This window comes from Galleria mellonella, unplaced genomic scaffold, assembly GCF_026898425.1.
Source record: "Galleria mellonella isolate WM207_F2 unplaced genomic scaffold, CSIRO_AGI_GalMel_v1 utg1432, whole genome shotgun sequence".
NCBI classification, from domain to species: domain Eukaryota; kingdom Metazoa; phylum Arthropoda; class Insecta; order Lepidoptera; family Pyralidae; genus Galleria; species Galleria mellonella.
In genome coordinates, this window is record NW_026441998.1 from 762,733 (window position 1) to 778,600 (window position 15,868).

General features: G+C 49.5%; 1 protein-coding gene across 1 annotated transcript; it reads right to left on the bottom strand.

Annotated features, from left to right (window-relative positions):
* Positions 1-9,148: 9,148 nt before the first annotated feature.
* On the bottom strand, positions 9,149-11,506 carry LOC128199994 (uncharacterized). Its single transcript, XM_052891704.1, has 3 exons — positions 10,342-11,506; positions 10,031-10,274; positions 9,149-9,965 (listed from the first exon to the last, which is right to left on the bottom strand). The coding sequence occupies exons 1-3, from the start codon at positions 11,504-11,506 to the stop codon at positions 9,149-9,151; spliced, it is 2,226 nt and encodes a 741-aa protein (XP_052747664.1).
* Positions 11,507-15,868: the final 4,362 nt, after the last annotated feature.

The following is a 15,868-nucleotide window of genomic DNA, read 5'->3' on the forward strand; positions in this document are numbered from 1 at the left end:
ACTGACTTGAGGAAAAATGTGTTAATTTTTACTAAAGAATGATCCTAGAATTTTACAATAAATATATAATAATAAAAAATAAATTTAATAGGTAAGTTGTAATAATAGATATTTACAACTACAAATTAAAAATCTTGAATTATTTACTTGGTATTAAAAAATAATAATATTTCGTATAGAAAAAAAAAATCCCTTGGAGCCACCGCCGGCTGGTAGGGTACTCTGCAGGCTGGCAAGATTGCCTCTCTGAATAGCGATATAAAAACATTGAAATATAAACCGACCTTCTGGTCGACAGAGATTTTTAACTGATGTAATTATCTCTTTAAAATATACATATACAAATAAATTATATTTAAATACAGTAAACGGTAAAGTATACATAAAAAGAATCATAGATGAATTTTATTATTTATTAAAAGTTCAAAAGTAGATAGATTGCTGTTAAGCAAGTTTTCTTGCATGCCTGTATTTAGGTTTGAATGGCAGGGTAACGAAATAAGAAGATATAGAGACGAAAAACTGTAGTAGTCAGGAAAAGCAACCGATGACAGGTGCCATAGACGCCATAGTATTTTCTATTATTTCTATAATGTTATTTATATTTATAGGCGATTAGGCGATGGTTATTGTTTTCCAACAGGTAAATCAGTTGGGCGTCAACTTGATGTAGCATAAAAAAATCAGGTTTTTAGAATTTCAGCAATTTATTGTGTATTGATATACCAGTTAGTAAATTATTAATTCAAGTATGGTACATATATAGATGAGATACACACTTTCATGACCCTAGCTGCCCGCCCCGGATTAGCACGGTATACTTATGAAGAAAATGAGTCTATTATCTCTCTCACTAACTCACTCACACACATTTTTATATAGAGATTGTATACCCCATTTTTTTTAACTTTCCGTACGATTTTTTAGACATTATCTTTCATACAAACCTTGTTCTGACAAATAAATAACTAATACATATTCCTGGTCAATATTATATTTTATTAAATTTCAATTAGAAATAACTATGGAATTATGATAATCTTATGGCAATTAATTTTTTTTTAATTAATAATATTCGTAATATATATATTGTACTGTATGGACTGCCGTACAGTGAGCGTGGACTGTAGGGGCGTTGGTTCAGGCTGGAGTGAAACACAGGGATTAGTATTCTGAAGCCTCCGGTACCGTCTGAAGAGAGTATTTTTTCTTCTTGTCCTATTTCTTCTCGAGTGTAGTGTGTCGCTGCCCGGAAGCGAATGCCGCTCGACGGGAGGCGGCCTATCTTTATACCCGCCCGCTCGCACGATAACGTTTCCAACTCGCGTTAGCGAATCTGCGCGAGCGGGACGGGGCGAGAAATGAGCGAGACGCGTGTCTCTTCAGATCGGTACTCTATAGCGTCTATTTATTTATTGAAATTTACAATCTCTTAATTCTATTTATCGTAACAATTTCTATTTCTATTCGTAGGTAATAAGGACAACACACAAAGGAATACTTTATTTAACTTACACTATCTTAAATCTATGTAAATCTATACAAAACAACAGAATACAAAAAACGATCAAACTAGAAACTTAACAACTAACTATAACATTGTTATAAATATCACTATATATACAATAATGTCGCGAACATAATCTCCCGCCGCAGCTCTCGTAGCTGGAGTTAACTCGTGTTCGCGTCGCTCGATGTCGATGTGGGCAGTATGATCAGCTTCTTAGTGGGTCGCCGTAGGATGCCCTTGTTCGTCCGCACGTCGACCGCTCGAATCTCGCCGTCTGGTCCAGGGTAGGTCGCCACCACCACGCCTCGCGGCCACGTGTTGCGAGGCAAGGTCCCATCAGCTATTAGGACCAGGTCGTCCATTTTGATGGCTCCGTGTGTAGCTCGGGGCTCCCGCCGGTGTTGCAACTCGGGTAGGTACTCCTTCACCCACCGGTTCCAGAAGCAGTCAGCTAGCCTCTGGCTGGCACGCCACTCCTTGTGTCCCGCCGCGTCGCTCTCTGTGAAGCTGCCTGGCAGTGGGACGCGCGATGGACCGCCCAATATGAAGTGATTGGGGGTTAGGGCGCTGTCGTCGTCTGCCGATGTTGACACGTGGGTTAGCGGTCGACTATTGAGGGTGTGCTCGACCTCGACCAGCAGAGTGTGGAGGACCTCTTCCTTGGGGGCCCGCTCGTTCAACGTAGCGGTTAGTGCGGTCTTCACGCTACGCACCAATCGTTCCCACGCACCTCCCATGAAGGGTGCGCTCGGGGGAATGTAGCGCCACCGGATGAAATGGACTGATGACTCTTCTTGGATGGCTTCCTCGGCTGCTTTCTTCAGTTCGACGTCAGCACCTTTGAGGTTGGTGCCTTGGTCGGACCATAACTCAGTGGGACACCCTCTGCGGCTTATGAAGCGCCGCAGGGCCATTATGGCGGAGTCCGTGCTGAGGCTGCCGGCGATTTCTAGGTGGACTGCGCGCGTCGTTAGGCAGGTGAAGAGCACTCCGTACCGCTTCTGGTGAGTGCGGCCCACTGTCACGGTCATAGGCCCGAAGTAGTCTAGGCCGGTGAACGTGAACGGTCGCTGATGATGCGCCAGCCTGCTCTGTGGATGGTTGCCTGTTGATGGCTGCGCCGGTCTTGCTCTTCGTAGGCGGCACAGCTGACACCTCTTCAGTTCACTGCGGACGGCGTGTCGTAGGCGCAACACCCACAAGTGTTGTCGCACCTCGTTCGTGGTGATCTCGAAGCCGCCGTGGTGAAGTTTTCGATGCACCCATGCGATGTATAGGCGCACCCAGGCGTGGTTTCCGTCGACGATGGGGGGCTCTCGTTGCTCGGCTGATAAATCGGCGGCGGCTGCTATCCTCGATCGAAGTCGCAGAATGTCGTCGTTATCTATGACGACTGACAGCTGTATGAGTCGACTGGATGACGGCAGCTGTTTTCCTTGTTTCAATACTGCGATTTCGTCGCCGAACGCCTCTTGTTGCATCGCGCGAATCCATAGCTGTCGCGCGCGATCTAGGTAGTGTGTGTCTATGGGGATGAAACACACAGATGGACTATTGCTGTTCTTGATTTTCATCTTCGTCTTCTCTCTATCGACTTTCTTCGTGCGGGTCCAAGTGGGGTCGGCGCTCTCTTTCTTCTTGTTTCTCTTTCGGATGGCGGTGCAGCATTGACTAGTCGGTCGCAGGAGGTCGATGAACTGCAACACCCGTGCTGAACTGCGAACAAGTTTTAACCAATTAGAAAAACGTGACGGATCGGGTAATGCTATAGACAACTGCGTCGCGTTCTGTAGCTTGTGTACGCGTTCTTCTCCCGTTTCCGCTTGACTGCCATCGCTTGAACTATCTTCACGCGGCCACTGTTCTTCGTTTTTGTCGAGTTTCCTTTCGACCAGTTGGAGACGTCGCATTGCCGATTCGTAGTTGTCCGGCGGCACAGGGTCGTCCTTCTTCCATAATAACCCCGTCTCGTATCCTCCCGCCGGTAACGGACGAGTTTTCTCTTCTAAAATGCGCAGGGCGCGACGTTCCTCTTCATTGTAAGACCTCTTCGGTGCGATTCCCAGCGATTCGAGCGCGAAATGTTGCTTCATCATTTCTTCCATCGATTGTTCCTCTTCATGTGTCGTCACTATGTGGCTGATTCTGTGCACCTGCTGTCTTGTCCTGCCGCGACTCGTACCGTGCAGTACCCATCCCAGGTCGGTGAGTGATGCGACCGGCTGCGTGTCGGATCCTCTTCTGACTTCGTGGGCCAGCAGTAGGTGCCAGTTGTCTTGCCCCAGCAGCACCGTCGGTTTGCCCTCTTCATAGACCAACTCCCTCTCTATGTCCCGCAGATGTGGACAGTCCTTGATGACGCTGCGCGGTACCGACTGCGGTGATAACTGCAGTCTGTCCATCGTCCGTGCCCCCACTGTGTATTCTTGTGAGTTCCGCCCGCGGATCTTGAAGTGAACACGCGTCGATTGAGCTGCGTTGATCCGTGCCCCGGCCACACCTTCCATGTAGAATGGTGCGGGGGGACCCGTAGCACCGATTCGCTCCGCCACCGTCGTCTCGATGATGGTGCAAGTCGACCCGTCGTCCAGTAGCGCGTAGGTGTCGCACGTTCCCGTGGGACCGGTGACTCGTATCGGCAGGATCTTCAGGAACGCGATCTTGTCGTTTTCCCTTGCCGATGCGGTGACTGCGGCGGACTTGTCCTCGACGACGTGCGTTGTTACTTCATTCTCCGGCTGTTGTCGCGTGGCGTGCAGCAGAGGGTGATGAGTCTGCGTGCACTCATCTACTCCACATCTCTTGCTCTTGCAGGCGTGGCGAAATCTTCTCACTTTGAGGCAACGGAAACACAGCCTATGAGTCTTCGCTAGCTCCCATCTCGCCGATGTGTCCGCTTCCTTCATCGTCTTGCAGTCCGATGGAGCGTGTCCCTCTCGTCGACACATCGGGCACGGTGGTGTAGCGGGTTTCTCCTGCGTCGTGTATGTCTTCGCCGTCTTCCTAGGAGCGGGCTCCCGCCGGTCTTCGGACGGTATCTCCTCGGCGGGGGCGAAGTTTCCACATCGTGCGGCGGTCCTTTGTAGGAACTGAGAGAGTGTTATGAGGTCCGGTTGTCCCTCCGGTTGGTCGTTGGCGAAATCGTAGTACTTGAAGCGTAGTACCGACGGCATCTTCTCTGTGACGTTTCTCACTATTTCTTCGTTGTAGAGGTAGTGACTCTTGTTCAGCGCTCGTATCGTGGCGACGACGTTCTGCACCTTGCTTGCGAAGAGGCAGACGTCTCTTGCGTTGTCCGAGAGTCGTGGTAGCGCGCGGAGTTTGTTCAGTTCGGCTGTGACGAGTGCTCCAGGGCGGCCGAACCTCGCGGCTAACATCTTCATTACTTCTTCTGCGGTCGTAGACCCGACGAATAGGGAGCGTGCCGCGTCCTTTGCGGCCCCCTTCAAACTTCTGCGCAGTCTTGCTAGGTTCTCTTGTTCTGTGAGTTGACTTGCGCTCTCTTCATAGGCCATCTTCCATGGTAACCACTCGCTCGACGATCCATTGAAGACTGGCAACTCGGTGACTCTTGACGCTGTGGAGGGCAGTATGTTGCGAGCGGCCATCTGCATGGCGATCGCAAACTCATTACAATCGATGCCCACCTTCAGCACCGGTTCTTCCTTCTTCATCGACTGCATCGCTGCTGCTATCGTAGGCATGGCGGCATGTGGGTCAACGTGGCGTGCGTGGTCCCGGTGAAGTGCGTCGCTGCTCGGCTGTGGCGGCGGCGCTCTCGAATCCTCTTCAACGGGTCTCGATGGGACGAACCCCTGACGCTTGCCGGTGACTTCTTCTATCTCTGGTACATGCGGCTCCATCGTGAGTGCCAGCGTGCTTCGATGAACCCAATCCGACGTTCGTTCTCTTCTGACGGTAGCGTCGTCGTCTTCTATTTCCTCGTCGTTCTCTGATTCGGCTTCCAGGGCGGCGACACGTGCGGCGGCCAATTCCACCTCCTTTCGAAGTAGCTCCTCCCGTGCCTTGGCCAGAGCCTTCTTCTTCTGCGAGGCCGTGGTGCGAACCGTGCGTGCCGTGCCGTGCTTCGGTTCCTTTTTCCTTGCTGTCTCCTCTGTCGTTCCTGTGGCTTCGGTAGTCTCCGTGGCTCCTGTGGTCGTCGTATCGCCGGACGTGTTCGTAGTCGATGTGGTGGCGGCGGTAGACGACGTGGCAGCGACAGATGACGTTCTGACAGCCGCAGACGACGTGGTGGCAGCAACGGACGGCGTGGCAGCGACGGACAGCGTTCCGGCGGTCGTAGTCGACGTGGTGGCGGCGGACGTTGTGGCTTCGGTGACGGCGATTTTTTGTTGCGACGACTTCATGTTTCTCGTAGTCGGCATTTCAGCGATCCGGCTTCAGAATGGTCTTCCTCCAGCGATCCGGCTTCTCGATGTACCAACGGTGTTCCTCCAGCAATCCGGCTTCTCGAAGGACCACGATGTACTGTATGGACTGCCGTACAGTGAGCGTGGACTGTAGGGGCGTTGGTTCAGGCTGGAGTGAAACACAGGGATTAGTATTCTGAAGCCTCCGGTACCGTCTGAAGAGAGTATTTTTTCTTCTTGTCCTATTTCTTCTCGAGTGTAGTGTGTCGCTGCCCGGAAGCGAATGCCGCTCCAATCGTAGGTATTCTCCGCACGTAGCCGTATAAAGGGGACGTGGGGGGGTATAGCAGCCCGGGGCGTTTGCCCCCTTCTGCTGGTGTCTCTCGCCGCACATTACCATGTGCAGGGTAGTTGGGGGTGGTACTTGCCGGTGGTTTTCATAGGAACGCACTAAGGTTCACTTGTAGACTGTTGGCGCCGTCTGGGCCGGTCGGCGCGGTCTTCGCCTGCCAGGTGAGACCCCATGGGGGAGGCCCGGCAAACTGCCAGCGCAAGAGCGGCCCATGACGACGGCGCCACGCGCTTCTACACTATGGGACCGTGCCTTCTTCTTCTGCTTCGCGCGAGCGGGTGAGTTCGCGCGCGTATGGCTTCATCTCCGGCGGTCTAGCGTGCAGAGGCGCTATGCCTCTGAGGTGGTCCCATTTTGATGCGTCCGCGCGCTGGAACAGTCTAGTCGCTAGTTCTTTCACGTGTGCGTCCAGTGGCTGGATTTTGAGGTCCCTCTCCAGGGTGGCGTTTCTGACGAACTTATGCGCACCGGTCAGGGTACGCAACGTCAGGTGCTGTTGTGCTTCTAATGCTCTTCTGTTTGTCTTGCTGACGAATGCGTACCACGCCGGCGCGGCATAAGTTAGACGCGGGCGGATGTACGTTTTATAAATTCCCGTCTTCATCTGGAGAGGGAGGTTTCCGACGAGTACCGGACGCAGCAGGTGCCTGGCTGTTCTAGCCTTCTGGCGAACCTTCTTGACGTGCGTTCCGAAAGTCAACCGGCGGTCGATTTCCACCCCTAAGTAGGTGGCGGTGCGGGACCACTCGATCGGGGAACCGAGCAGGCGTAGCTGTGGTGGCGTCCTTTTCATGTTGGCTGTGATCGCCTGTGTCTTGCGCACGTTCACCGACAGGCGCCATTTTCCCAGCCATTCTGGCAGGGCATCTAGTACAGTTTGTAGTTTTGACGCCGCGTGCTTATTGTTCAGCGACGTCGCGGCGTAGGCTGCATCGTCGGCGTAGAGCGCCAGTGTAGTCTGCTCCGTGGTTGGGATGTCGTCGGTGTACTGCGCATAAAGCACAGGCGATAAGCAGCTGCCTTGCGGGACGCCCGCTCGGATGGGACGCTCACCCGAACAGGTTTGTTCAACCGCCACCATGAACCGACGATTCCTGAGAAATGAGGCCACCACTTGGATGAGCCTTCTTGGCATTTCTGTCTGGGTGGCCAACTTGTACAGCAGACCGTCGTGCCAGACCCTGTCAAAGGCTTTCTCCATGTCGAGGAATACTGCTACGGCGACTTCCTTCTTGTTGATGGCCGTTGTGAACACGTGCAGTATCCTGATCAGCTGCAGGGTAGTGGAGTGCTCAGCTCTGAACCCGTATTGCTCTTCTCTGGGCTTGATGTATGTGTTTATGTGTTTGAGAAGTAGTTTCTCAAACACCTTCGATACATGCTGTAACAACGTGATTGGCCGGTACGATTCCGGTTTCAATACGTTCTTACCGGGCTTAGGCAGCGTGATAACTTTGCCTATCTTCCATGTGTTTGGGAAATGCCCTGTGCGCATAATACCATTGTACAGGCGTGTAACTGCCGCTATAGTGCGCGGCGGCAGGTGGTGCAATGCCGTATTCGTGATATTATCGCTGCCGGGGGCCTTCCGAGGCTTCGTTTTTCTTAATTCACGCTGCACTTGTCCCGGCGTAAACACCACCGGGTCTTCGTGTGGCGCTAGTGGCGGAGCCAGGTAGTTTTCAACGTATTTAACTACCATGGCAGCATGTTCGGTATCGGTAACCGGGTTCGGCTGGAACTGGCGTTCTAGGTGTTCTGCTAGGATTTCCGCACGGTCTGCTGCACGGTATCTCGGCGTCCCATCGCTCGCCAGTAGTGGTCGGACCGGGGGCTGGGATTGGGACAGCCGGCGGCATAGGCGGTGGATGCTATTCCAGTCGTCGCCGGCGTCTTCCAATAATCGATCCCAGCTTTCCTTCCTGTGGGACTCAATGTCTCGCCTGATGTCTTCGGCGAGTTTGTTCAACCTCGTCTTGAGGGTGGGGCAACGTGTCGACTGCCAGTCCCTACGCAATCGGCGCTTCGCTTCTAGTTTCATCCTGGTGGCAGCCGGGATCCACTCGCGGGTCCTTGTTACAGGTCCCGGCTGCGCTGCGATGTCCATGGCGTGCTGTATGGAGACTGACAGGTTAGCAGCGAGTTCTTCGACTTCATTCGAGGTTGAGACTGCCATCATGGGCGTGTTGTGCTCCATCGAGTCCCTGAATTTCACCCAGTCGATCCGACGGCGTGGGAGGCGCGGCGTCAGGAATGTCGGTGTTTGTGGAATAACCATGCACACCGGCAGGTGGTCGGATTGGATGTCCTCGAGGAGGACTTCCTGCGTCGGTTGGCTGTCTAGTCCTTTGTATAAGGCGAAGTCCAATACGTCTGGAGCATGTGCTGAAATGTAGGGATAGTGAGTTGGAACCTCAGGGCCGAGCACGGTGATATCCATTCTCTCAGCTATCCCTAGTAGTGCTTTTCCTTCTGGCGTGTCGTTGTTGGAGTTCCAGGCCGTGTGTTTGCAGTTCCAATCGCCTGCGGCGACAGTGGGCAGCTGCGAATCGAAGATGACGGCGACGTCTGCGGCTGCAATCCTGTTCTGTGGTGGTTTGTATACTGCAAACACACGGATGGGGCTTCTATCTACGCATAGCTCAACACCGAGTGCGTACATGGATGTGAGATTCACCCGAGGGAGCGGTTGATGCACTACGTTCCTTTTCACCAGGACAGCCAACCCGCGATATGCCTTCTGGCCGTCCGTAATCTCGTCCTGTCGGTATGCATGGTATCCTGGAATGCGGAGTGTGTCGAGAGCTCCCAGTAGTGTCTCAGAAATGAGACACACGTCGACACGGTACTCCATAAGCAGCGTCCGGAGCAGGGTTGTCTTCTTGCGGACCCCGTCCGCGTTCCAGTGCAGCAATCTTAGTCCCATTTAGTGTTGGACAGCCTCGCCATTCCTGCGGTGATCGCCGGTACTGGGTCCGATCCGGCTTGCACCGCAAGTAGCACCTCCATCAGGATGGTGAGCATAGTTTTCACCATGTCTGCCGTGCTTGTGTTGGTGGTGGTGGTGGTGGTGGTGGTGGAGGTGCTGGTTTCTTTAGCACGCTTCGCCATCTTCCCCTTGCTGGCGACTTGTGTCTGTGCTGCCTGTGTTGTAGGTACGGCAGCGGCGGTTTTTGTTGGGGCTGCAGTTGCTGCATCAGTTGTCGCGTCAGCATCGAGGGCGGCGACCGCTGGCGGGCGTGTGGTGTAGATGCTGCGTGCGGGGGCCTGCTCCGCGGACCCGGAAGCATTTTTCTTTTTGTCGCTGTTGCCTCTGTTTTTCCTCCCCCTCTTTCTCCTCTTCTGAGGCGGTTTCCGCGACCGCTCTGTTGCCGGATTGGCCGGGGCCATTAGGTTGCCCCTGTCCGCGGCTGTGGGGACTGTGCGGTCTTTGTGCGTTGATCTGGAGCGAGTTCTGGCGGTGGCTCCTGCCTTTCGGTTTCTTATCTCCCTCTTGAAGACCGGGCAGGAGACGCTGTTTGCCGTGTGCTTGTCCCCACAGTTGGCACACGTCGGAGGCTCTTCTCGGGGGCGCGGACAGTCGCGCGCCGTGTGCTCTTCGCCGCAGCGGACGCAGGCAAGTTTTCTGTGGCACCCGTGCGAGGAGTGCCGGAAGCTTTGGCACCTATGGCACTGTGCCGGGCCTTTTTTCCTCTCCAGGCTTCGATTCTTATCCCCGGCATGCATAACAGTTCTGTTGTTTGATAGATGCCGGGGATGGTCGCCGGGGTGCGCTTCAGTTGTGCGTAGAAAATGCACCCCGGGCGGCCCTGGCGGGCTTTTATCTGGCGGACATATTCTGGACAATGTCCAAGCTCCGCCAGGGCTTCAGTTATTTCCTCGACGGGTGTGTCCGCTGGTATTCCGCGGATGGCCACCTTCACACTCTTTTCCGCCGGCAGCTGGTAGGAGAACCAGCTGATGTGTTCTTCTTTTTCTAAGTCGGAGAGGTACCGCTGTATTACGCGGTACTCTTCCTCCGACTTGGGCGTAAAGCGCACCCCTTTTCCGTAGGGGCGCGCGTTAGGGGCGTAGTTCAGTCTGCCCTTCAGAGTGCGAAAGTGACGCACCCAATCCGGCAGATGTTCCACTATGAGCGGCGGGACTCTCTGTTTCTTCGCCTCGCGGGGGAGGGGGCGCTGCGGTAGCTTGCGACAGCGCTCCTGGATTCCTGGGCGTCCCTGCCGATGTCCCAGGCGGTGGAGTAGGCGCTCTGGCTGCCTCTGCATAAGAGGGAGCTGGCACAGCGTTTTCTCTTGGACCGGCAAACTGCGTGTCCCTCGGTCTCAGTCTTGGGTCCCTCTGTGCGAGGGGGGTGGGCTGTAGCGGTGGGGAGGGCTCTTGACAGGGGCGCTTGTACCCCTCCTCCTCGGTCTCTGGGCTTCGGGGTCGCCTGACCGGTCTAGTGGACGAGATCATGAACGATCTGCCCATGTCTCGTGCCAGCTCCATCTCTTCCACGGGTGGCGTCGGCTGGCCCTCCAACCGGGCCGCCTCGTCCCCGACCAGAGCCGCAATCCTCTCCTTCATCCCCTGGGACAAAAGGTCCGTCGCCAGCACTTGTCCCAAGATCAACGAGTCGCACTCTAATGTTGATCTCGGTGACAAACCGACGCGCGGACCCCCGCCCGAAATTACGGAGGGGCCTGCGGCTCCGGACGGAGGTAGAAGCCGCCCAGTGGCGGGCAAATCGCCTGCACCCTTTCTCGGAGCGGTGGTGGTGGTGTCGGTGTCCGGTGGTGATGCTGGAGACATCGGGACATCGGCAGCGCTTCCGGGTCTTGCTGTTGTCCTTTGTTGTACCCTGCACATGGGTACGGCGTCGGTGTCGGTGTGGGCGGCGGCGGCACTGTGTGCGGCGGTTTCGGCGGCGAGAGGGTGGGGGACGGCTATCGTGCGGTTCGCGGCGGGCGCGGCCTGCGGGGCGCGCTGGGCATCGGCGTCGCCCAAACCGGCGCGAGAGGTGGTGGCACTCGCGTGGCCGCGGATCGGCGCGGCTGGTTCGGCGCGGGAGACGCCCGGCGTCTCTATGGTGCGATGCGCGGCGCGCGAGCGGGAGCGCTCTCTCCCCCGCGGGGGGGAGATCGCTGATCGCGGGCGCTGCGCACGGGCGCGCGCGGGGAGGGGAGCAGCGATGGTAGGTCCCCCCCCCTGCGATGATGGTACACTGTGCACTGGTACACTGTGGCCCTGATAAGGGCCTTTTTCGTCCGGCCGCCTGGCCGGGCTCGGCATTCTCCGAATCCTTCGGATTCCCTTCCTTCTGCTTCACAGGTCGTCCTCTCAAGCAGTCGTCCGCGATCCTTTCATTCTGGGGAAGCCTATCCCCGGATGGACTTCAATCTTGTCAAAAACTGTCCGCTCCGATGACGGCCGGTTCGTTGCCTGGTACGTTTGCAACAACAAACGCACCAGACAACGTCTTCTCTCCTTGGCGCTGGCTACGGTGAGTCTGCTGGATCCGTGCGGTGCGACGTTGAGGCGATGGCGGGGCACACTCGAAGTTACCGCTTCGATGGTGCTAGTGCGGCGGTGCACGCAGTGGAGCTGGTACGGTGGTGCACAAGATGGTGTAGCCGCGTTGCTAGTACGATGGCGCTGCCGCGGTGCTGCTCGGTCGAGTTTCTGCGGTGGCGCACACGCAGGTGTTGTAGCGGTGCCGAAGCGGTGATGCTGCTGCGATGTATCTTCGGTGCTGCCAAGCTGCTGCCAAACTTTCCCTTCTTGTCGCTTCGACTGCTGGCCGATCCTGAACCACTCACACACATTTTTATATAGAGATTGTATACCCCATTTTTTTTAACTTTCCGTACGATTTTTTAGACATTATCTTTCATACAAACCTTGTTCTGACAAATAAATAACTAATACATATTCCTGGTCAATATTATATTTTATTAAATTTCAATTAGAAATAACTATGGAATTATGATAATCTTATGGCAATTAATTTTTTTTTAATTAATAATATTCGTAATATATATATTGTACTGTATGGACTGCCGTACAGTGAGCGTGGACTGTAGGGGCGTTGGTTCAGGCTGGAGTGAAACACAGGGATTAGTATTCTGAAGCCTCCGGTACCGTCTGAAGAGAGTATTTTTTCTTCTTGTCCTATTTCTTCTCGAGTGTAGTGTGTCGCTGCCCGGAAGCGAATGCCGCTCGACGGGAGGCGGCCTATCTTTATACCCGCCCGCTCGCACGATAACGTTTCCAACTCGCGTTAGCGAATCTGCGCGAGCGGGACGGGGCGAGAAATGAGCGAGACGCGTGTCTCTTCAGATCGGTACTCTATAGCGTCTATTTATTTATTGAAATTTACAATCTCTTAATTCTATTTATCGTTACAATTTCTATTTCTATTCGTAGGTAATAAGGACAACACACAAAGGAATACTTTATTTAACTTACACTATCTTAAATCTATGTAAATCTATACAAAACAACAGAATACAAAAAACGATCAAACTAGAAACTTAACAACTAACTATAACATTGTTATAAATATCACTATATATACAATAATGTCGCGAACATATATATATATATATATATATATATATGTAGGTAGATGAAATGAAATTATTGACGTTACTACAGTCCAGGAACGGATGTAACACCGAAAAAAATGTCATGTGCGCGTTATTTCTGTGATGAGCAAGATGAGATAATAAAGTATTTATAATCAATTCTCTGTAGTTATTGCAAATCGCATGTTTTCTCGTCATTAAAATTCATGAGATGACGTGAACACGCATCGATATCGGTCTCTAACGACCAAGTGTAATCGAAAAGTGATTTTTATTAATTCACGTAGCATCTGTTGAGCCACCCAGGTAGAGGACTGCCTACAAAGAATACTTGTGGAACACAGCGCAAAGAGTTTCACCTTGTTTATAGGCAAATAAATTTATAACTTTAATTCTTAATTTGATTAAAAACATAAAGGTCAACAAAATTCATATAAAGACAATGTATTTCTAACTAAAGTGATTGATTATATAAATAGTGCATCAAGATTTAGGCATTGTTTTCGAATTATATATACAATACTGGTACTAGGCTTTAAGATTATGTTATCCGTCCATTGTAAGTATATAAGTAATAATTGTAATTTTGTTGTTGAAATATATTTTACGAAGAGGGCTTTTCTAGTTAAAAGATTTTGAGATTGGATGTAAGTTAAAGAAATAAGTAACTTGACAGCAAAATTACTATGTCGAATTGAATAGATAGATAAAAATTAGATTAGACTAGATAAAAATTCAAATGCCATTTTTTTAGTAATAAAAATATAAAAAAATGGTTAGGCGTTTTTTAATGATTGATGAATGGCACAATAATATCTGACTCTTAATTACACAACCAAGTTACTTAATAGTAATAGAGATTTTTTGTCATCCATCAGCTACTAGTTTTTTAAATCTAGGTAATAAATAATATTTTTTATATCATTTGAGACAGGAGACCTAAAAGTCTACGTAAAAACAGTCGATAATAAGTTTGAAAACGATCGGCATTGTGATTTTATTACCTATCATTCAAACTGGGGAAGACGACGTGTCGGGTGGAATATAAATTGATGTCCTACGCTAGACACAGAACGACTGTTATTGCCAATCTTTTAGTTTTACTGAGACATCCAAAGTAGAGATAGGTAGATATGTATGAACAGGCGTAAACGACAAATTCTTGTATGAATTACTAAAAAGTACTTGTTTCAAAGGTGTTTTTTTTTAGTTAGAAAATACGATAATGAGATAATAAATTTAAGAGTATACGTTTTTTTAAATGATTACACTACTCTAATGAGACAATACGCGACAATAATTTAATTTTGAATAGATTTTTTAAATTTTTTTATGAATCTGCTCTCCATTTGGAATATAATTTCAGCTGAAAAAACGGCATGAAACGAAATGTATTTTAATATAGATTAGCAAACAGAACAAGAGTTATTTAAATAATTAGACAAATCAAGTCCATAATTGCAAATATTATATTGAATTATATGATAAACAAAATATATTCAAATTTTATGAATAGGTAGGTGATGAAAAGGCCGATACATCTAAGCATACTACACACAACATCTAATGTACGAATTATTGTAATAAAACCTTTTCAATGAGCAATTTAATGACATAATTCTAAATTCTTGGAGTTTTTAACCATAAGCTTCTTTTACATAATTATAATTAAATTATGTATGATATTTTTTAGTATTATTATCTTTAGCAATCGTCTTTTCCTAGTATTATCTCTAAATATGGTGTTAGATCTCAATTTGTCACACTTCGACCCATCGGGGTCTTTTGTCCTACCTTAATCTACAGCTTGTTCGTTTTACGGTTTTAGCCTCGCGATTTGAAATACATGTAGACTTCTGGTTTCAGACAAACTGTTCTCTGGAAACTTATATGCATAATTGGTAACGAACCATAGTTGCCAATCAAATGTTCCACAGAATTATTTTCCCTGGGCTCAATGTGCTGACTTCTGTAACATGTACCTTTATGGCACTGTTTTGTTAATGAATCTATGTTAATTAAGACTTGATTATTGTTTGCCTTTCACCTGTCGATAAATCGATATATATCCTGACCTTCATCCTCATTGTACAAAACTTTTAGAAATTCACAGTATAAGGTCAACTTTAAACATGGACTTACCTATTACTTAATCTGTACTTTTAAATTAAAAGTATTCATTTTTCTTGATAAAATCCAATTTCAAATAATAAAAATTGGAAACACTACACGTTGCGTTCGGTTGCCCACGGTTGGCGGGTTGAGTGACGGCACCTCGTTATCGAAAGGTCGTTGCTTACTCGTTGTCGTTCTTTCTTTTTGTCCATATCAGTGCAATGAGGGCCAATTAATCAGTGTTATGACACGTGACACGATATAAAGCTGAGGACAGCGCAGCGCTCGTGTGCAAATTGCCTGCGCAACATGGCCAATACATTTTTATGACTTCACTAACTGTAACATGCGGCTTTGCTCGCGTGAATTAATATTAAAAGTCTGGGTATGGTAGATAATTTGATTGCTGAACATAGGCTTCCCCCTAAAAAGGGGTGGGGGATTGTTCCAGTAGTCTGTCATGTTATATGGCATGCGGATTGACAACTGCACTCAGGTTTTTAATAATATTTTAGATCGACGATTATAGAGCGACGCTGCTGCCCATCCCTCGAACATAACATTCCCTTAGTCGGCTTTTACGTCATCCATGGAAAAGGAAAGAGTGGCACATTCTATGCCGGGATCACATGACAGATAAGTGTAACAGAAGTTAAATTCCGTTTGTTTTAGCGTGATTGATTAAACATGTTTGTAAATTTATATTAGAACTACATTAATAATATCCTATCGTATCTTAATAGTCTTTGGTCAACATGAACGGTGAAATATATTGTAAAAAATCAAATTTATTTGTCCTATAATAATACTGTAATAATCTGGTAGTTATAATTTGATAATGTCCGATATATACTCATGGATATATAATACTATATTAAAACTTTAGAAGATATGAAAATAATATTAAAATATATCGAAATCTTATAGTAAATTGGTTGTTTTGAAGGTCTGA